At 40.6% G+C, this 22933-nt stretch overlaps 1 protein-coding gene across 1 annotated transcript in view; it reads right to left on the bottom strand.

Annotated features, from left to right (window-relative positions):
• Positions 1-22933, bottom strand: part of TGFBR2 (transforming growth factor beta receptor 2) — a 59159-nt gene that overhangs the window by 11763 nt on the left and 24463 nt on the right. The window contains exons 2-5 of the mRNA XM_015619315.3: positions 20198-20369; positions 18348-18538; positions 6231-7030; positions 1900-2041 (exon numbers count right to left, since the gene is read on the bottom strand). Coding sequence (XP_015474801.1) covers positions 1900-2041; positions 6231-7030; positions 18348-18538; positions 20198-20369 — 1305 coding nt within the window. The remainder of the gene's footprint in view (positions 1-1899; positions 2042-6230; positions 7031-18347; positions 18539-20197; positions 20370-22933) is intronic.

Genomic DNA, 22933 nt, shown 5'->3' with positions numbered 1-22933 from the left:
TGGTGGTTTTCCTTCCTTATGAAACACCCTTTATATCCTCTTTTAGCAGTTGCCTTCTGAGAACAGCAGCAATAAGGTTTGCATTTCCTACAATCTTAATTTTGCCCTACTCAGCAAATCTGAACAGGAAGGGACTCAGGCATCATCAAAGATAAAGGATTCCACAGTGAACAGCTCATACTTATACTAATCAGGTGAGTTCCTAAATGCAAGAAACAGAGACAGAGCATGAAACATGGCACAATTCCTTTTTTTCAGGTTTTAAATCTCCTCTGCCACATTTATAAAAGTGCTAATGAAAGGCTGAGGTTGTGCCAATGCACTTAGAAACAGGCATGACCATGATCCATTAAATATGGATAGGTTTGCCTTGGAATATGTCAGATTGAGGTTCAGCTCCTGAGCACCAAATGTTTTATCCTTAAATGTTTGACTAAAAAAGAATTTGGTGTTCTTTTCATGCTTTTATGCTAGCAGGTTCAGAACACATACTCGCTTTGTAGCTTTCCTGGCAGGGTGCAAACAGGGGAAAAACTCTTGCCCACAATACAGCCCACCCAGCAAGACCAAATGCTGGTCAGATAGAGCAGGAGACCGAGATGGAGTCAATTCCTCCCTCCTGCACATGGACATGGTGGTGCAGCCACACAGTGACTGTGCTGAGTGGCTTCAGAGACCTCCCTTGTGGTATCCCACAGATGCTGGTAGAGAAACAAGGAACAGCTATGCACATCTTCCCCTGGGACATTGGTTTCCCTCCTGAACACCATGTTCCTCATAGCACAGTGCTCTAGTCTGCAAGACTGTCCTGCCTCTGTGTCTATAGCAGCCCTTCAAGGTGGAACTGTGCCAAGCCCAATGAAAAGGGAGCCTCTGTGGTTTTGGAAGAAGGATAACAAATCAAATCACAGTTGTATATCTACTATCATACCCACATTACTGTTACCTTGTACAGGCCCACTCCTTAGACTGCCTGTGTGAGCACTGAACTGCACAGCAATATTTTTAAGAATGACTCTTAGATGATGCCAGCAGGCTCAAGAATTTTACATGCAACTTTGTTTTATTTTAATTCCTGAAGTAAGGTCAAAAACTTCAAACATGGTAATATGTATTGTAGATATCCCAACAGCAACTTTGCTGATTTCTAGCATATACCAGCATTGCATGCTGGGAATTCTGGGTCAACTTTAGTCAAAGCAGAAATGGAGATTTTTGTTTCAGAAGAAACTCTGAATATGAACAAGCATAGCAGCTTTTCCTGGAGCTGTTCTGGATAGTCAGTTCCGATACTTTCATTTTGTTACTACACTTTATACAGCAAACATCCCTTGATTTCTCATATGGACGATCTCTTGCAAAATCACAAAACATGATGTGCAGCAGCTGGTGATTTTGGGAAAACAGGAAACTTTCCATATCACTATGACGCCTCTTACTGAAATTTTCAATTAGTAAATGTGACACTTAACTGCCCTTACTAGGTTTGAGAATTAACATTTCATGAAAGTAAATGGGAAGCAGTTATCACTTCTTTAGTTTAATATTTCAAATTGACTTATCTTTCCAATTATTTTGCGTGAGATCAACCAGACTGAGTCAATCCATGGCATCCAAGATGTCATAGGGAAAGCAGACTTTAATAATCTTTAGAAGTGACCTACCTAAAGTTATCCTTACACCAACTGAGGATCAATTTACTCTTGTGCTCAGCTGCTTGGTGTTCAAGCCTGCTCATGCACATATGCACCTCACACTATGGAAGGACTGTTAATTTGCGCATCCAGATACACTAGAAAACCTGGTGATAGTTAAAAAGAATCACCCCCTCCCCAGACAACCATGAGAGCATGTCTGTCTCAACATACCTTTAGAGAGAAGAAAACAGATGGCACTTACCTCCGACAGCGTTACAGCGAGATGTCATTTCCCAGAGGACCAAAGCCATGGAGTACACATCTGTTTGTTTGAAGGACTCCATGTTCTCCAGGTTCATCCTGGACTCCAAAACCTCAGGGGCCATATATCTTGCTGTGCCAACCTACAGGAGAAGAGATTGGGGAGAGCTCATGAGCTGAAACTGCAATTCATGTTTTGGATTCCACTGTGATTTAACTTCAGTTTTCACAGAAACAGTGCCATTTGACATGTATCCAAAAATTCAGGCTATACTTGGCACAGGCCGTATTTTCTGCTGCCAGGGGAACCTGGCATTGTCCTGACTACCAACTTACTTGCACCTCTCTTGGTGGGGAGAAAAAAAAAATAGCCCTTTCTAGTTCCTTAAGCAAATAATTTTGACACTGACAAGTTTTCTCACTCTTTGGCTATTCACAGATAAACTCTGACCCTTGGGCCTGAAGCAATTGCTGCTCACCAAGTGTCCTTCAGATGAGCAAGAAACACATTGTATTATATTGCACAGCATATTACAGTGTTAGCTGTTTCTTTTCATGGTAGGCTTAAAAGGAGAGTAAATGCGGGCCTGGGAGAAGAAAGCAAACACACAAATACTGAATGCAGAACCACACATTTGAACCAAAACCAAAAACCTTTGAAAAAACATTCTCATAAACTTTATTCATACTGAGCAATTTTCAGCTACGACTTTAGCAGCTTTGCTGAGATCTAGATTATGATTTCGCGTTACAGAAGGGGAAGTTTAAAAGTCTGTTTTTATCACAAGAAAGGATTTAAGAAGAATTCTTGGATCACTCAATGGTTCTCTCAAATAACAAACTCTTTACAAGGTATAAATAACATATTCCCCCTTGAAAAATTGCAAATAGAAGTCTTTCATCAGGCAAAGACAGCATCAAGTTGGAGACTGGTTAATGGCAGAGATGAACAAACACAAGTGGGTGATGCAGTAGGACATATGATTTGAAAGATCTGTTTACACTACAGCAATCACTCCAGAGCCCAGAGGCAAGCAGGGCTGCAAAAGATCATTTCAGTTACTGCATCTGCAACTGCAGGCAGCCACATAGTAAATGTACAGTCTTGAGAGAGCCCTATGACACCCCTTTTATAAGCTTCTGTAAACATGTCTTATCACCTCAGGCTCAGGGCAAATGAGAAGATGTTCCACAAAAAGTGGAAAGTATCATAAGAAGAAGGAAAGATCAAGAACATAGCTTTGCCGTAGGACCTTGCAACAGCAGAAAATCTCTGTGCCAAAAATATCTGAATGGTTGTAGGATCAAAGCCTTTATAAACAGGGGACAGGAAAAAAATTCAGTGTGAGCAGTCTCAAAGTTCCCTGCTACATTGACACTGATGAATGTAAGGCCAAGCACATGAATAGCAGCTATACACTGAAGAGGTACTCGGGACAGTCACCGAGCACCAACTCCCTTCCCTACATAAAACGTACATATGGAAACACTGAAGCAGAGGTTGCTACCCACCATTAACTCCCTAGCACTTGATTTCTTCCCCAAGCAGATACCACCCAAAGCTTAAGAAGGTTACCTGTGCACGTGGCCCAACCCCTGCAAACCTTGCTGATTTTAACAAGAGTTAATGATGCCTAAACACAGACTCCTCACATTGCCACAAAGTTCTGTTCTGGTCTGGCATTTCACACACTCTTCACAGCAATGAAAATAATTCTGCCCTTTTGCAGGACAATGGAGGATGAAGCCCTATAATAAAATGCACAGAAGAAAGTGCAGAGAAAAACTGGCTTGAAGAATGCTGTCAAACCAATCTATATCAATTCTACTCAGAATTTATCATGTATTATAGTCTGCTTATGTCCTTTTATCTGCATTTAGGTCATCAGGTCTTTTGGTCAAAGACACTTTTTCTGTATCTTGAAAACAAGTGACTCCTGATTCTCAAAGGCATTTTTAAGCACCTAAACTCTGGCAATTCCAAGCTGGTTGCTCCTCTAGGGTCTGGATATGCTGCTTCTTTGCAAATACCAGTCTGCTTTCAGTTCTTGATTTTCCAAAACTTCTAGTGAGGGACCATCTTTCTTCCTGCACTGCCCTATCATTTTTTTGTGACATTTGAATCTTTGTTTATTGGAAGCCTTACATTTCTTTGAAGCTGTTGAGAGATGTTTCATGCCCTAAGCTGTACCAGTCAGAGAGGCAGTAGATATTTCTCTTTTTATGATATGGGAAGCCCTCTATTACAAGGGTGCTGATGCTGCTGAGGTACAGAACTGCTGGCCTTGCAGGCACCTACCAGTCCTTCAAACACAGTGGGAAGAAGGTCCAGGTTTATATGGTCACATTAAGTAATATCTGCAAATATTAACCATCAAGGATGACCAAACTTAAAAGACTGCAAAGGTTCTAATAGGGAAAAAGGTGTTTTCCAGCCTGGTATTGTAGTCAATAATGGCTATATCTGCATGATATGGAAGGTAGCTGAGTAGATTGGAAAGAAGATGGCTTTGTAATCCAAACAACTTGCCTTCAGTATTAGTGTCTAAGGATGACCAGAAAAACACTTAAATACTAACATTTATTTCATCGAAAACTCAAGATTTTCTTGAATTATAAATTGGGTCAGCTGCATTATGCATGTTATGAAGCTGAATCTCCTGGTGGCAAGGGTTTGAGTCACAGGGTAAATTTTAGAAATTATGCATAAGGCAAGTCTTGGTGCAGGACTTCTTTAATAAAATGTACAACAATGAAGCCGGCATGTTGGGGAATAAAAGTGGGCTGCACTTGTGTCCTCAGAAAGAACAAGGCAGAAGTTGGAGTCAAATCAATTGAGTTATACTCCTTGTCACAGAGAAGAATGAATCCTGCTGGGTCACCACCCCTGAAAAGATTCACTGAAGCTAAACAAACTATAAAACAGTTGGTCTCAACACCATTGCTCAAGGACACCAACTCCAAAGCCATAACCTGATCTGGGCAGCCCTGTACTTTGACATTAGTATTGCTGTGAACTGTGGAAGTGGCATTATCAACACTATTCTCCTACTTCCAAGTGACTCTGAGCAATGCCAGAGAAATCAGCTTGCAGTAATGGTCTGCTTTAAGTAAAGTGTCTGTGGGTGATGAATTTCATAGTCCTTGTCTTGCTTCAAATGGGACCAGTCTTATGACTGACAATCTGGTATGACTTCACTGAACTCTGAAAAGATCTGGCATGATGGAGAGAAATTATATGTAATGGAGTGGTGTTTGTAGTATTTTAAATATGGATCTACTGATGAACATTCACTCCTGGTTCTGGTTGATAGATCTTCTAAAATGAGATCAGGACAGCTGCTTTTCAATAAGGAGACTTTCAAAGGCATATCTTCATTTGATAAAGAACAGTAAAGCTCCTGTGAACTCAACAAAGCACTACAGACTGAAGATCTGTCCCTGAAAATGTTCTAAGCTAAAGTATTTGTTCCATGTGAGGTTAAAGTCAGTTTAAATGGGCAGGCTTTGAGTGACCTATATATAAAAATATGAATATAAAAATGTATAAAATATATAATTAAAGTATAAATTAAAGAAGTAAATTTAAAAACTATTAAGAATTAGGTTAACAAATGGTCTGATTTTATACTATGTGAGTTTTCATTAAAAGAGACAATATTTAGAGATGTATATAGTCTCCAATGCATTCATAAACATCCCCCAGGCATCCCTGTCAAATAGATGAGTATTATCTACTCTCCTCAGTTGAAAAATCACACCAGGGCAATAGTTTTTATTTGACATCCTTGTATTTTCTTGCATGTGGAGAATGTACCATTCATTACAGAGATCTCTTTTTTTTGAATTTTAAAATTATTATCTATCAGCAGTTATGTGCTTACACCTTTTGAGGACACGAGACTGACTTTGCATAAGCTGGGTTAGACCAGGATTGGGTCGAGTCACACAGAAGTGTAATGCCACCAGTGAAAACTTGATGTGTCAAAACCTCACAACACGAAGCAGATACGTACTGTATTTATGTGTGTGTGTGCATTGCAGCAGCACCACAAACAGTTGCTAACAAGCTCATACATGTTTAGCATGAGTGAGAGGATGGCTGTGTCACACACACATGCAGATCTCAAATCATAACAAAACTTACCTTGCACTTCTCTTGTTGTTGCTTTAATGTTTAGAGCCTCTTCATTTGTAAACACATTGACGTTAATTTTTTGTGGTTTTAAGTCAAAGCTGCCATAGAAGCTTAAGGTTTTTTCATCTTTTCAGCCCAGGAACTGTCAGACCAACATTACTCATTCCACCCCCTCCTTCAACCTTCTAACTTACCTGCCCACTGTTAGCCAAGTCATCCACAGACAGGGAAGGGTCCAGCCTCAGGGATAACCCAAAGTCACAGAGACAGCAGGTTAAATCATTTTTCACCAGGATGTTGGAACTCTTCAGGTCTCTGTGTACGATAGGTGTTTTGGGACGACCACAGGGTGTGTGATCACTGTGCAGATGGGCAATCCCTCGGGCCAAGGACCCGCCAAGTTTCCAGAGGTCCTCCCAGCTGATAATGTGCCTTGTGAGATATTCCTGCAAGTTTCCTTTAGCATGGAAGGCAGTGATCAACCAATACTGTTTGCCAAGATCTGTCTTACGCTCCTCTGCTGTCAAGAACTGGAGGATGTTCTCATGCTTGAGGTTTACATCCGAAAAAATGTCTTTCTCAGTTTTCCAGGAAGCATATTCTTCATAGGAGAAAATCTTGACAGCCACAGTTTCATACTGTTCTGATGTGTTTTGCTTCAGTTTGGCTTTATACACTTCAGCAAACCTTCCTTTGCCAACAACCACGTCCAACTCAATGGGCAGCAGCTCGGTGTTGTGGTTGATGTTGTTAGCACACGTGGAGCTGATGTCTGAGCGGTCATCATCTAACATAATGGCACAGACATCACTGCAGTCCTTATGCTTCTTGGGCTTAACATTCTTCTCCCATGCCTTGTTGAGTTTCCTCTTCTTATGAGTGCGGTAGGCATAAAAGATAACAATCACAGCAACAGAAATCACCAGTAAAGGAACAAGACTTATGATTGTGACTTTGGAAATTTCATCTTTCTCCTCTGGCTTATGAGGGTCATCTGTGAAGAACAGAAGGAAGGCATACATGAAATTGTATCATAATTTGATATGTACAGAAGGCTGTCAATAATTATAATTTTTATCCAGAATTCAATACATTATCCTCTGCACTAAGAGCAAATAATAAAAATTGTCACTGCTTTCTTGCTTCAAAATGTTGTTTTGTAGGTAGGCCTCTACTTACCAGGACTTTTGTGTCTGCTTACTTTATAAAAAGCCAGAACTGAACAAGTTTAAGAACCTAATGTAATTTAGTAGTTTTGTTCTTCTCTCACGCTTTTAATACATAATGGATGAAACCTTCACTTTCCTGAATACAATAGCCAAAGCCTCCTGTACTTACTCTGTCAATGTATTCTTGACAGAACTGCTCCTTTATCCACTAATTACTAGAACACATTAATTTTTCTATAAATAAACAGACAATTAAGTCTGTGAACTCCCACTTGCCCAGATATTACTCCAGATCCAGTATGTTTTAGTAGGATCCCTGCAAAGCCACCTTCAGGAAGTCTGTTCACACTCTGTATGACAATATTCAGGCACAATATGTGTGCTTGCATACAGACCCAAAACCCAGAACTCATTCTCATGCTTTGATGTATGTGAGTGATGCTAGAACTAATTCAAACACCTGCATGTAAACAGGCTCAGAATGGTCACCATCACCACCCTCCAGGTACTTCTGCATGGAGTTATGTATCAGAAAACTTCTCAGGAAGTTTTCAAGGAACTCTGTCTGTAAAGAAGATGTTCACTCCAAACTCCACACCTGGTGCAGTGCACACACCAACGTATTCCTAGATATAGATATAGGGAACAGAAGAACAACAGGGACCTATTCTAGAATAGGGATGCATTCTGGGAAGAGTACAGATTATTATCCCAGAGGTGAGAGCTGCCCTGTCACCTCTAAAAACTGCCTTCTGGTTCGGTATTTCTTAGGGAAGATAACCAGTCTGAAAGGGAAGAGTTTTGTTCCAAGAAGAGATTAAAGGAAGGCCAGAGTTTATATCTGAACCTGATTTGATCGAACACATGGAAATTTACTCTCTCAATCTTTTCTTCCTTTGAGTCAGATAAAATGTACTGTATTATCTTTGTATGAGGGAGGGGACTGTTTGGAAGAAGTCCTGGGAGCCTAACTTGAATGGACTAAAACAAAAGAAGCTGCAACCACAGTTAAGCAAGTGGCTTGTGGTGGCAGCAGGATGCTCTGGTGGATGCTTACAGCCATGTCATTGACTCAGGCTCTGTGCATCAGGCCAAATAAGTCAATATGAATGGCAAAAGTTTAATAGGCTCTGAAGGGAAGCTGTCACTAACTACATTAGCCACAAGCCTCTGTTTCCCCTACTCTGTGCCTTTCAGAACAAAGGTGAACAATGCTAAAAGGGATAAGGGTAAAAGTTTACAATTAGAACAAGCACTACCTCTGACCCTCCAATTTCACTCGTAATCATGTTTCCATTGTAAACCCAGCTGGCAAGCAGCAGAAGCCATCAGCTATTCAAAGGCAGGTGATAGGGAATCTGAAAAATATAGTCTTTCTATTAAGAAAAAGCCTTGAATCCTGAACCAGGATGTGCTTCCTCTGTTTGAAAGGTTCATCAACCAGATGTAAGCCTCTCTAGGGTTTCAAGGAAGAGGAATTGCCTTTCTAGCACTGACATTCCCAGCCTGGCACAGGTCAATGACATGCACCAGCAATACCTACAAAGAATGCTTTTCCTTCATTTATGCAAAAGAAGTTTTAAGGCAATCCCTCCTTCCAGACCTATGGCAACCACAAATCCTTATTCTCCAGTGATTTCTCTTGAAAACAAAATGTTAGTAAATTTAAAAAATATTGGATTTTAAATAAAAACAATACCTAAAAGTTCATCACAGATTAAAGACAACTCTTTTGCTTTTCAACATATTGAAGAGGAGAAAAAACATCTGTGTCTGTACAGCCCTTATGGGAAGAAGAGGAATATATTTAGAAAGTCAAATGTCACTGTCAGTAAATAGATTTGCATTGCTTATTCCCTTGTGCATTCTTTGTTTCTCGAAAATCTACTTTATTAAGAACTCGGAAAACACCCTGATGGAGGAGAATTGACTGCATCGTGGGATGGCTGTTTTGGAGTTTTGGCAGCAAGCAGGTCACAACTACGTGACACAACTATGACCTATAAAAATCAGAGAAAGTAACTTTATTGAACATTTAGGGTTCTGTTTTGCTGGTATTGGTTGTTTTTGGTTTTTCCTTGACCACAGAAAAGCATGCTTAAGTCTGGACTCTGCTCTTGGAAATGAGTTATATGTCATCTATATCATAGGGCACACTCTTTCACAATGATGAAAATGTTTCTTTAGGGCCTTTTAAGCCATTTTTTTTTTTTTGCCACAGAGTTGCAGTATGTAGACCAGATATTTGAAATACAAATATCTTTCAAAATGAGTGACAAAAGTCCTAAGATGTATTAGTTGTCTTTCAAATAGCTCTCCCTGAGTCCAAGCAGTTGTAGGTAGCTGCTCTAATTGAGGAGCTCTAATTGAGGAGAAACTCATCCAAAATCCTTGCTCCTTTACTGTTATGGCAGCCTGTGTGAGGATCTCCAATCATTCCTACAATGTCCTAGAGTAGTCTGTATTATTTTGCTCTACAGCTGAGAACTCTCCAGCAGAGTTCACAGTTCCTTCAGCTCTTCCTTTTTTTGCACAAGAGAAAGCTCTGCTTGTGGTGCAGGGGGATTTTTGGGTAGAAGGGAAAAACTGTCGATGTTGCAAATGTTACTTGAAAAAGAATGTAAAAAAAAATTTAATCAAAGCAGAAGCTGAGCAGCTTGGCCACTTCCCCCTGAGCAGTGTATCATCCTGCAGCCCTGCTGCAAAGTGACACATCCGCTTTGGCACGGTCGCTTGGAGGAAGCAGAGAAGCAGGGGGTGAAAAGCATGCAGCTGCACAACCCCACCTAAAGCAGCAGGGACAAAGGCTGTGCTGATTTTCAGTACTTAAGACACTAGGCAAATCCCACGGCTTCCACAAATTCCACTCAAATTCCACAGTTTGGGAAGTGCAAGAATGAGCACACATCAGGGAGAACTGAGTGTCAGGACTGACAAGGCTGAACTCTAAGCTTAGGAGGGGACCAAGCTGCCTGACAGGAGAATAAAAGGAGATAGCAAGAGCAAAGAGCTGGTGGCACTGAGGTGTGTCCCGAGCAAGACACTTCTGGAACTGCCTTTGATTTTGCCTGATGTTATGAGCAGAATCAAATCAGCCATTCCAGCACAAACTAAGGATGGGGTACCTCTCTGCAAAATCTGTGTACAAAATCAGGACAGGATCAAAATTCAGAGCATAGCTGTATGTTTTCGTAGTGGCTAGCCAACATTTTATGGCTTGACTACAGGGATCTAAGAATAAATACGTTCACTTATAAATAAATACCCATGACTGAAACCTCATAATTTAAAAAATAGGAGTGCAGCTTCCTCTTTCTGAGCACTGGAATGAGCAAAACCTATCTGCACAGGCAGGCAAGGAAATGGTTAAACGAAATAGCCTTCCATGTTTTCAAACGTGCTCCTAAATAACTTTCCCCACCCAGAACTATTATTTGGGTGGATCAGTCCTTTCTTAAGCTTCAAAAGATCCTATTAATATAGCATAACAATAGAGAAGTTGAGCTAAAAGAAAGCTTCCTGTGTGTGGTTTAAACTAAGCACAAACCATCTGCATAACCCTTAACACTACCTAAGCCTTGGGGGAATAGGGCTCAGGTGCCAAGGAAAATGGAAACACTGTACAGCCCCTGTTCGGTCAGGGAGCTTCAAAGCACAAGAGCTTGCAAATTCTTTAGGTTGGTTTTCATGCCTTTGATACAACTTCAGTGTCACTGAACTTTGGAAGGAGTAAGTAAAACAATGGCAATGAAATGAGGACACACACTTGAATGGCAGGGCAGCAGAATGCCCAGCCAGCACTGACAGAGCTACTTCCTCGCTGTCTGCTGCTCTAAAGTGAGCTCTAAAGCTGCTGCCTATTCAACTGCTAGTCAAAGCCACACAGCACAGAAAGAATATGTTTGATATTAGCAGAACTGACATGAAATATATTGACACTGATGTATTGCAAGCTTGTGCAGTGTCTTAAAAATTCCCAGAAACACAAGGTCACAAAACATGGTCCCAGACACAGAACTGTGATCTAGTTATTTTGCAAGATCCCAAGACACAAAGCAGCCCTTTGAGCTGACTGGAGGAAAACTCCATTTTGTAGAAATCCTGAGGTTTCAAAGTTTGATTTGAATTTCACACTGGAATGAAAACCAACACTTTTTGAATGCTTTTGCTTGAACAGAATTTCTGTTCAAATGTTGCAATTTGGCAAGAGATGTATGTGAGTGCTGAATCCCTAGCGGTGAGTGGACTGCTATGGGTGGGGTACAGGAGTTTCAAGTTCAAGACCTGCTCTGTTTGAATCAAGGGAGAGCTTTTCGCAAAATGGGAGGTTTGAACTTTGCATGTGTAGTGATTTCTGAGCAAGGCAATAGGCAACAAAATACAGAAAAGCCTACCCATCTTTTTAGTACTTTCTGGATGAAAACTAGCTCCATAAAATGCTATGCCATAAAATTTCCTTTCAGTGAAATTAAATTTACTCTAAGCAGCTGCTTGCAGTAATTTACTTTATCTCTATTGAAGAATCCTAAGGTGGAAATGAAATTCTGTAGCTCAGTGTCACATGTACCCTCCTGACTACGGCCTTTTTAGAATTAAAATGACTTGGAAATCTTCAGCAAAACATTTTTCGGTGGGAAATACTGATTTTCAAAACAGAAACTCTGCTTCTGACACTCTTATACTTTTCCCTGAAACCCCTATCTTGAGGACAAAAATCGATCCAACTTTTAAAAACTTCTGCTAGTTTTACAGGCATTGATTTGGGGGGGTTGCAGATGGCAGTGGGGAGTTTTCTTACTCAGGGTAGAGGGTTTTTCCTTAGGAAAATGCTTGATCTTGACACAAAATACTTGATAATAATCAAATTCAAATGCTGCACCTCAAATTGACCTGCCTTTTTTTATCATGACAGCTTCTTGGAAACTTTTTAATTAGTCATACTTGCTGGAGGCAATTTTTTTTTTTTTCAATTTAATAGTTTTGTTGCACAGGAAATCAGTTGCACCACTCCCTCAGCTCTATGCTGAACCAGCTTGTGGCAAAAGAGAGATATTACCAGATTTTAAAACCAGAATGGGCTCTATCTTACTATTCAGTGGAAAATAAACCCTGGCATTTCTTGCAAACTTTCCTGAATGTTGAATTCCTTCAACAAGTTCCTGTATTTGACAGTAGCTTTTTTTGGACTAGGTAAACTAAGTCTGTCAAGGTCAGTATGTTTTGCTTGAGCTGTCTGTATGTCTTCATCTTTTAGTCTGAAAATGATATTACCAGGGTATTCAAGAGAGTATCTCTCTCCTGGAGAGGCACTACCTCCGGTAGTTGGCAGGTCTGCCTGGCCTGCTATAGAACCACGGAATTGTTTAGGTTGGAAAAGATCTCTAAGATCATCAAGTCCAACTGCAAACCCAGCACTGCCAAGTCCACCACTAAACCATGTCTCTAAGTGCCACATCTACAGGTCTTTTAAATACCTCCAGGGATGGTCATTCAACCACTTCCTTGGGGAACCTGTTCCAGTGCTTAACAACCCTTTTGGTGAAGAAATTTTTCCAGTTATCCAATCTAAACATCCCTTGCACAACTTGAGGCCATTTCCTCTTGTTCCATACTTCTTACTTGGGGGAAGAGGTTGACCCCCCCTTGCTACAACCTCCTTTCAGACAGCAGTAGAAAGCTGGTTAACCTCCTTTTCTCTTGGCCAGACAACCCCAACTCCCTCAGACACTCTTCACAGGACTTGTGCTCCAGATCCTTTCCCAGCTTTGCTGCGCTTCTCTGGTCTCACTCCAGCACCTCAATGTCCTCCTTGACCTCCCAGGTCCTTTTCCTCCAGGCAACTTTCCTACCACTCTTCCTTCAGTCTGCAGCATTGCATGGGGTTGCTGTGACTTGAGTGCAGGTCCTAGCACTTTGTGCCCTAAAGGTTTACTTAAAGATATGAGAACTCATCCACCTGCTCTTTTGGGTACTTCGCTGCCTAGATGTTGCACTGAGGTCAACAAATGGCTGGCAAACCAGACCCAGCTCTCAGAGCACTTAATGCATGTCACTGCCCAGTGCCATCTCTTTTCCTGAAAGGTAGGAAGTATGAGCTGTTTTGAAGACCAGTGGCACACCCAGTACTGCTCTCCCCTGTGGACCTGCACCTTTGGCCTTTGCACACAACTGTCTAGGGGATCAGGACTCAAGACTTCTCTGTAACACCCAGGGATAATCCCCAGTTAGATGACCCAGTTACATGTGTTACATGTTGGAAGAGTCATGCATATGCATCTGTCACCTGATGGGAATGGCTGCATCTAGCTGCTGCTGACATATCTTAGTCACAGGGGTGGGAGGCAGGCAACTTCATTGCCTCTGGGTGGCTTACTTCAGCAGAAAGGCTGGGCAGCAATGACCTCATGGATATTTCATCTATTGTAAGCAGAATTTCATTTTTCAACTGATTGCCAAGTATGCTATTCAGCACCCAGGAGGTTTAAGAAACTCTTAAGCTCTAAGACAGAACAAATAGTTTGTTGCTGTTTTTATTCTCTCACTGCTGGCTAGAAAGTGTAATTCCTTGGTTTGCTGGCACAGCACCTATTTGCTTAAAATCTTCCACCCCCTTAATGCATTCCCTTCTTATCTCTCTCTATTCTAATAGGTCCCTTCACTGTGTGTACATGGCATCTCTCACACACTCTGACTTTACTTGTAGCTGAGCTTTCCTACTCAGCAATATGAAAGCCAATGTATTTTAACTTTACATGATGTGACTGAGTTCCTGTGATACATGGCTCAGTTATAGAGTTTGGGTGTCTGCTGCTGTTTGCTGGTGGGTTTCTGGAACAAATCAATCTCTCCAGTTTCAATATGTTTCAACAGATGCCACACATTAACCAGTATTTTTATTCTCAGCCTGAGTTTCACCCCTCCAACCTTTCCCAAAATATTATGTTGCCAGTGTTAGTTACAGTTTGTTTCTGTCTGTAATTATTAAAGTCTCTTTCATGACAACCTGATAAAAGGTTGGCCACATTCCCATACTTATTAAGCTCTCAAGTGATGCAAATTGTAACAAATATGCCAACGAGACTAAAAGAGCACTGCCTAGTTTGTTTTTACACAAATCTGTAACTGAGCATGGTTATTTTCCTAAGAAGCAAACAATATAAATAATACAGAGCAAAACAAAATTTTGGCTTCTTTAGCCTCTTTTCATTCTATTTCCTCTCTATCCCATTAAATGAATCAGATGTTCAGCATTAGACAGCCTCTCCTTTGGTTACACACAGCTGCAGGCACTGGGTGGGACTCTAGTGCCTGCAAATACCTAAGAGGAAACATAGAGAACAAAGCCAACATACAAGCAGTGAGAGGCTCTGTGCAATGTTATATAATGTTACTGACCTCTTTTATGGGGCAGCTGGAAGAGTTACCTTCTGAACATGTTAGTTGGATAACAGAAAAAGAGATTAATGAAAGCCTTTGTTAAAATTCACTTGAAAGCAGTCCAGCTGTAATCATCTCCCTTCTGATGTTCCTTGAGCACCGGACAACTCATCACACAAGTATTTATGGACTGGTGACTGTTTGTGCACTTGTCTTAAGTCTGTTCTTAAGTTTGAGATCCTCCTATGTAGTCAAGTAAAATCACTAATGCTTTGACTCTAGTAAGGAGAGGAAGAGGAGAGAAAGAAAGGAAAAGACAGGGACAACATGTTAGAGACAAATGAGAGATATGAAGTTAAGGACATTGAAACATTATCCATATCTCCTGCAATATGGGTGCAGGGCAAGGCATCACACAGGCATGCTTGTGGTGGTTCAGGCAGCAGAACAACACCAGCTCTCCCAGGTAACAACTGTACACAGTGAGCAATCACAGCACTTGACACACTGCAAATCCACAGGCTGTAATGCTCAGGCAAATGACTCAGCCGCAATTGATTAATTAAATAGGCATGTTTCTTACACTCTCAATTAGCTAACTCTGTAAACCCATGATCAATGTGAAGTTTTTTAGTAGCACAACACCCTCCCTCCCTCAACACACTTCCCCAATGTTCATTTTCATTATCCTCATAAACTCTTGTTGACCTGTCACTCATCTCTACCACTGAGGTTTTGGTATTTCAAGACAAATGTCTGGATGGTTCAGAGTTGCTGCTAAAGGTTTCTCCCATATTTGGATGTGGTGGGAATGCCCAAAATAATGACTTCATCTTGCAAAAGGTGAACACTAAACACAGACTACCTAAACAATCCCACAGATTATGTCGCTTGCAAGCTGCATGGAGATCTGCACAGCATGGCAAGAGACAGGTGAGGATAAAAAATTATCACCATGTAAGTTATAATAAAACAACTAACTATAAACCAAACACACCTGTGTTGAAATCCTGGCTCCAGCTTTTGAGTTCCCTGCACTGTTGCTTGGATTTGAATTTGATGCTCAGGACAACAACTGCATATATATTAACAACAGTATTTAAAGGATTTCTTTCCTTGTTTGCAGTCTCCACTGCTGATTTGCATATTGCTGAATGACTGCATCTAAATGAGCTGCACAAGAGGAAGGAGTTGCATGGCACAGCAGGCAGGTAGGTCATGCACTAAGTAACATGCAGGAATCCTATTTTCTTTTCTACAAGTACCGGGTCCTCTCCATCCATGGAGAATGGGTCAGATGTGGGGCTGGAAAAGGCACAGTCCTGCTTGGTCCCTTAGGATAAACAAGGCTTGACTTCAGTCAAATAACTTGGAATTGTTAATAAAACCCAGCTTTGTTAGGCAGCTGTCATGCTCACATTGGCTGATGGCTGGGAGATGTAGTGAAGGGAAAGGTAAGGAGCAAAGCTGCCCAAACATCACAGGAGTATTGGGACTGTACAAACAACTACAGACAGACCTGATTCATCACAGCAGATCGAAGCAGAAGAAGGTAAAGCAAGATGCAGAAGATCCACCAGACACAACCAGACATCAGGGAGCAAAAAACCCTCATAGTCTAGTCCTGCACTCATTTTTTCCACTACAGAGGGACCAGGCCTCAGTCTGCCACCTAGTCAACTTCTAGCCACCCAAGGCCTTTTACCCCTGATTCTGGCTAATCTTTTCCAGAGGCTTTGCTCCCTGGCTTTGCCTTCTGGTAACACTAATATTAGACTTTTGAATAAATAATATTTGCTGTGAGAAGCATTTTTCCACCACAGGGATGTAACCTGCCTGCCAGTCACCCACAATTTTTTTTTTTTTTGGCAAAAATAGAGAAGGATTAAAAAGTAAACACAGAGTAGTCAGATTTACAAAGGTTACCTGTCTCCTGCTTGTTATTTCTACAGGACATTATTTGGAGTGATTCTGCACTCTGTATTTTCCACCAGCTGCCTGTGGCCTTGAATGCCAGGGATCTGAATCAGGGTCAGCCCCCTGACACAGCAGAGCTATGGGCATGTTTAGGCACATGTTTGACTGTCTTGCTTATCTTGCAGACTGGCAATTTAAATGAAAATCCATAATAATAATCCACAATAAACGGGCATTTGATTTTGATGTAACTACTTCAGACATTTCGAAAGTCACTTTTGAGTGAGTCACAACACCTCCAATACCCAAAACCTTTAGATGCTTGTGTCTAAAAATGAAGTCAGGGGGTTTACCCTTCACAGTCAAGACTCATGCAAACCAGTAGCGCTATAAATCAATTCTTCCATAAGCAATAACAGCTCAGCTGTGAATCACTGGAATTTAGTGACTAACCTTTGGTGGAAGTTAGAACTTGTTGCTTTACCCAGGATTTTCTTTCTTACCTCAGAAACACCATAAACAAACTAAATCTGGTCTGTCTTAAGTGTGCATACAGGAAGAAGAGGTAAAACGCTAGTCATTTATAGCAATAGCTTGAAAGGAAATACTGTGATTAACAGGTGAAAAATTGCAATATTTTTTATCTCAGTTTCTGCTAATATTATTAAAATCACTGTTTGATCAGGCCTTTTTAGACTAGCTATTGTCTTCCTCTCTAAAACTACAGAATGTGCAAAACCACTGCAAAAAAATTCTTGTTCTTGGTGTACAAAAAATGTAGAGAAAAAACCCTGCAAGAACAATGTATAGAATAGATTTGGATGACAGTCATTCCAAAGGCAAAATTATTACAGGCTATTATCTAGTTGTCTGGAGGAGCCATGGACCAGCTGGCTGTGATGTTCTGCTCAAAGTTAAACACAGACAGGAAACCGCATGTCTGATACTGTAAAAATCGTTTGTCTTCCTGCCATGGCTAACCAGGCAAGCAACCCAAAGGGGCTGTTTTCATTTCAAAGAAACACTAATCCACAACAATAAAAAAGGAATGACAAAGCCTCAATTCTCCCCCTCCTCCTGGAGTTAATGCCTGTGTTTGTGAATGAACTGGAAATTTTACAAAGCGAAGTTTTACATGACTTTAATTTTTATCTGTAGTTATTCACTTAATACATAAGAATGCAGCACATGGTTTTCATGAGTCACTTGAAGTGCTTTCAGCACATGACCTAGAAGGAAAGGCTCCACTCAGAACAGTGAAAGGAATTCGGGTAGAAAGACTGGGTTTAAATTTCTACTACTCCTTTTGGGTTGATCTTGAAGTGTGAGTGAGCTGCAGAGTTGATACGAATGAAGGCACTTGGTGCTGAATGGCTAGAACACTTTTCATAACCATGCAAACTAAAGACACACATTTATCAGTGACTGCATTCAGCTACATAGCTCCAGGAAAAACAGCTATAACGTGCCTAACTCATAAAAATTTAGCCAAAATCCACAAGGGTGTGGTTCATGTTGTACAAAAACACTAGACAGCTGACAGAGAGTAAGATCTCTTCTCTGGGAACACATTCTCTTCAACAAAACCAAGGCAATGTGTTAGAATTAACACAGAGTGGTTAGAATTACCGTAATTCTAACCACAGGGTCTACTACTTGTGCTCATACCAATACCAGTTTATGCTCCAAATCCTTTAAAGATCATCCAAGTAAGCATTGGTCACACAACCATGGATCAGCAGTCAGGACATCTGGTTTCAAATCAAGCTTAATTAACACAGCTAATATTAACATAGTTAATACTACTTGCAAGGAATGCAGGAATGCAAGGTGAATTATTAAACCTACCTGATGTAAAGATGAGCATATCATTGCATTCTTCACCTGTGCAGGAACACATGAACATCAATCCCCCATCGTCCTTCTTTTCCCTCATCAAACACTGCTCTGATTTATAGTCATCCAAAAAGTGACCATACAGTGTTTCCTGGGGATCGTGGCATATTGTTTCTAATGTCACATTTTCATCATTCTGTCTCCTAAAAAAGAAAAGGAGAAAATTGAAATCAAAAAAAGAATATTTTATAAAGGGAGCAGACAGGACCGCGCCTACCCAAAATTTGCCTCTTTTGCGAATATAAATGACATTTAAAGAGCATCATATGTTTTTCTCTGTCTTTCCTGAATGGGGTAAATTTGGCACTGCCTGGACTCCTCACATTTGTACAATGTCACAGCTATTCCTGTATCATATTACTGCTAAGCTCAAAAGAGTGCCTCTGAAAATCTCACTTAGAATTATTCAAGCTAATGCTCAATGAACTGCTATGAACTTCAGAGCATACTTTTGGTTTTTGTGGTCACTGAACAGACAGTAAAAATCTGTGGGAAATTACGATAAAAACGGAATTATTTCCTCAAAATCGGAGGAATTTCTAGTGAGTCGGTCTTTTCATTTTGCTTTTGAAGCCTACAATCAGCCACAAACTGTGCACTGAGGGAGTTATATACAAAATAACCCCTCAACCAACCAACAAAAAAAAAAAAAACCCAGAAAAATACCAGTCATAAAAACTGATGCAAATTAGAGTTGCCTCACACTCAGGGAAATATTTGCAGCTGATAATCTGGACCATATTCCTGTATTTTATCCTGGTCCACAGATTTAATTTCATTGACGAAAGACTCAAAGGCAAAAAGCACTTTACAGTTCTCAACTTACTTGCTTTTTGGATAAATGGTCATGAAAAATCAAAAATGTGTCTTAAATTGTACAGCAGCTCCTTTTCATGGCAATAATAGACATCAATGACTTACAAAAGAAGCACAGGACAAATATGGAAAAGCACACTGGACTGATCCTGAGCTGAAATGTCTACTTTCAATAATGCCAAACATCTCAAGTCAATGGACACAACTAATCCCTCAGCACATGAATTAGTTATGTCCCTCTGTAAGTGGTTCTAATTATTTTACTAAATCAGCAGCAATGCTGCAAAATCTCAGTTGTGTTCCTTTAGTCCAATTATTAACTCATTAAGAGTGTTACTGGCTTTCTTTGGTAGGACTGGATTCCTATTATGGAAGGGCAAGGAAATCCTCAGTTTTTAGACTAGAACACAAGCTTAAAGCCAATAAATCCTAAAAAAGGATTACAACTCATTTTCTTAAACTCTTGATTTCTGTGAACCTAGACATAGGCTACATAAAAAGCATCATGCCTACATCAAAGTCTCTACCTATGTAGAATTTTTTTTCCCATTAAGAGGAAGTATTTCTACCTATACAAGGTATTAAGCTTCTTCTGATAAATCTACTTAATCTAGTTCCCTTGAAACCTGAGAGAGAATTGTCTTTGTTCAGCAACTGTCACTACAGTCCTCTCTTGAGCTTCAAATCTGTTTCTACTCTTGAGTGCTGTGGGTGGATACAGCTTAATGGCTTGCACAAAACCATGCCTCTTTTCCAATAACAGCTTAAGCTGGAACAGGACTGTTTTAGAAGTAAAAAAAGTCCCCAGAACATTTAATATCAGAATTGTTAACCTCAAACAACTCTCGATGTGCTGTGCAGAGATATGAGTTGGAAGCAGGAGAGCAAAGCCTGGGACATTCTGAATGTCAGAGCAATTGAGGAAAGTACTAAGCAATGATGAATGAGGGTGTGCTCCTGTCCCCCTGTATGAAGAAATAACTTACCATATAGCAACACAGACTTCACTGCTCTTCTCACAGATAGAAGTGATATTGCAGTTGCTCTTGCACTGATGTTGGTTTGAGCAGGTTGTTATTTTAATATCACAAAATTTGCATAGGTTTGACATTTTCAGTCCACTTTCCTTATTTCTGTCTACAGGTGATGTAAATTCAGCTAAAAAAAAAAAAAAAAAGAAACTCAAAACTCAATAATGGTAGATGATCAGATTGCTTTATTGCTTATTATGAAGATAAGGTTTTCATCAGCAGCAAACATTTCCTCCTACCTTAAATTAGAAAATCTTTGATCTTTCACAGCTACCAATTTTCTTTACAACAAGGAAAGTGCCACGATGTCAAGACCAGGTTAATCAAAGTGAATTTGAAAAAGCAAAATGAACTGCTATTGACTTCAGAGGGAGCAAAAGTTGCTTCGTAATTTGCAGAATTGTGCATTTTCCAAGAGCAGTTTGTACTGAAACAGCTCCTCTGCACTCACCCATTTGCCTTACTCCAGGCAGTGTATCTGTCCCCCGTGCATAACACTGCATCATGGTCTGTGTGCCACAGTAACTGCGGGTTCCACGGTGAGAACACACATTAGCTATGTGACATCGTTATAACATGGACCAGGATGAAGCTTGCAATTCTGTCTTTACTAACCTAAGGCATAATTTAGGTGTCATCCCTAATCTGATCACTGTTCACACATAAAGACCACAGAGCTAGAACAGACTTTGAGCTTAAGACAGATGGTCTGCCAGAGGTTGTGGGTGAAACTCAAGCTAGAAATGCAGTAGGGCAGCTGTGCAGCTCATGTGATCTACTGCAGGAGTTGAACTGGCCCAACTGCAGGGGACTTGAACTCTAACTAACTTGCAATGACAGCCTGTCCTGTAGATGCCTGCTTGACCCAACAGCTACTTTTCTGCACCCAGAAATTGAATAATTACATGCTTACTGGTTCTGAGTCTTAGAACTCACCATCTGCCTCAGTGTGGCAGCGGTAAGGAAAGAGATATTTTTTGTATCAGTGTTTGAACTTGAGGAAACATACTTTAAGCTCAAAAACCATTTTGAAAAGACAGTGTAACTACAAGGAACAGAAAACGCTGACACAAACGTCTTTCTAAAGCTAAAACGAACATGCAACTATCTGAAGTGGAGTAGATAATCAACAATGGTTTCAGTCTGACTCATTTTGCAATGTATTTGGAAAAGTAGGGTGAACCACATTGAGGAGATACTGGGCTTACGTGCAGCACAGCCCTTCTCTTGTAGCCATCTGCATGTTAAAACTGTGTTCATGTTGCTTTCTGTGGTCAAATTTTGCTAGTCAACCTGTAAGAGGCAACCAGGGATTTATAATTTCCCCCTCTCTACTCAATTAGCTGGGAAATCAATTTTTTCCTTCTAGAAACTTCACTCTTTACTACCATTAGACTATTTTATTACAGGAAATAAATACACATGATTTTTCCAGGAGGAAATAAAAGGGCCTCTTGCTAACATTTTCAATGGATTTCTGAACGATTGTGAGGGACTGAGAGAAAAGTCCTCTCTTCATCCAAATCACATATCTTTCTCATCAGTAGCATGTTCTGGTACTGATCTAAGGTTTCTGATCTAACAGCCACTATAATCAGTGGCAAAACTTCCAGTGGTTTTATGGTATAGAAGAAGATGCTACACAGAGGGGATGGTTAGGATGAGCTCACTGGGTGTGGCAGCATGCTCCCCCCGGCTTTTGGCTTAAGCAAGAGCTAACAGTGGAGATTGTGAGGGCTGCACCTGGCTTAAAGCTGGACTCTGGGAAGACAGATAGCAACACAATAGCTGAGGGCCATAAAATTTACTCAGCAGCTGAGGACTAGTTGAACATGTGCCAACCAAAATACAGCTGGCATGCAAATACTACTATAAGTCAATCATCTTACTCCATAAATAGGGAACAGCCCAGGGTCTGCTGAGCTCTCCTGCACAGCAGTGGGCTGCATGCCAGGATCTCCTCTTGAACAGGGATGCCTCTTCAGGTTGTTCCTTGAGGTTGAGGGAATCCTTATGGAATTAAATACTCAGTAAGTATAAGGGGAATAAGCATGCTGAAACTTTGAAATCTTAGCTAAATGAGATAAAGGACTGCTTGTGCACATATAATCCTTTAGACTTAAGTTCCTAGCCTGGAACTCGGTCTGGATCCAGCTACACCTGGAAACCCCCTGAGAAAGGGGTTTAGAATGTGAGGGCGTCCTTTCTGAACCTCATGACTCAAAACGAGGGTGTCTCTGACAGTTTTGTCCCACCTTGTCCTCTATGCAGTAAATAACCAAGTGTACCTTGCCATCAAAGCTTGCTACAGCACTGTCACATTTACTATCAAACTTTGTTGAAATAAACATTGCTACTTTTCTCTTCCAAGGGAAGTGTGTCAACCCCTCTGCAACACTGGGAACATTTACATGGGTGGAGAATACCGGCAGTATATTGTGGGCTGACAGAATTTTAAGCCCCAGATAAACATTTATTGTTCTTAATTGTGTGTTGCAACAGCCATGTAGAGGAACAAAACCTCACTGAAATAGGTATAGTAGGAACTCAGAAGGTCTTGAATGTAGTGTTCTATGAAATACATGTTAACATAATCCTCACTATAGCAAATTGGACATCTCTTCTGGATGGTGCCTCTTACCACATCCTGAGGAGAAACTAATAGCTGTCACAACTTATCTAGGCTGCAGT

The sequence above is a fragment of the Parus major genome, chromosome 2, assembly GCF_001522545.3.
Source record: "Parus major isolate Abel chromosome 2, Parus_major1.1, whole genome shotgun sequence".
Lineage (NCBI taxonomy): Eukaryota > Metazoa > Chordata > Aves > Passeriformes > Paridae > Parus > Parus major.
The sequence above is the reverse complement of the archived record's forward strand: the minus strand, read 5'-3'. Positions and strand labels throughout refer to the sequence as shown.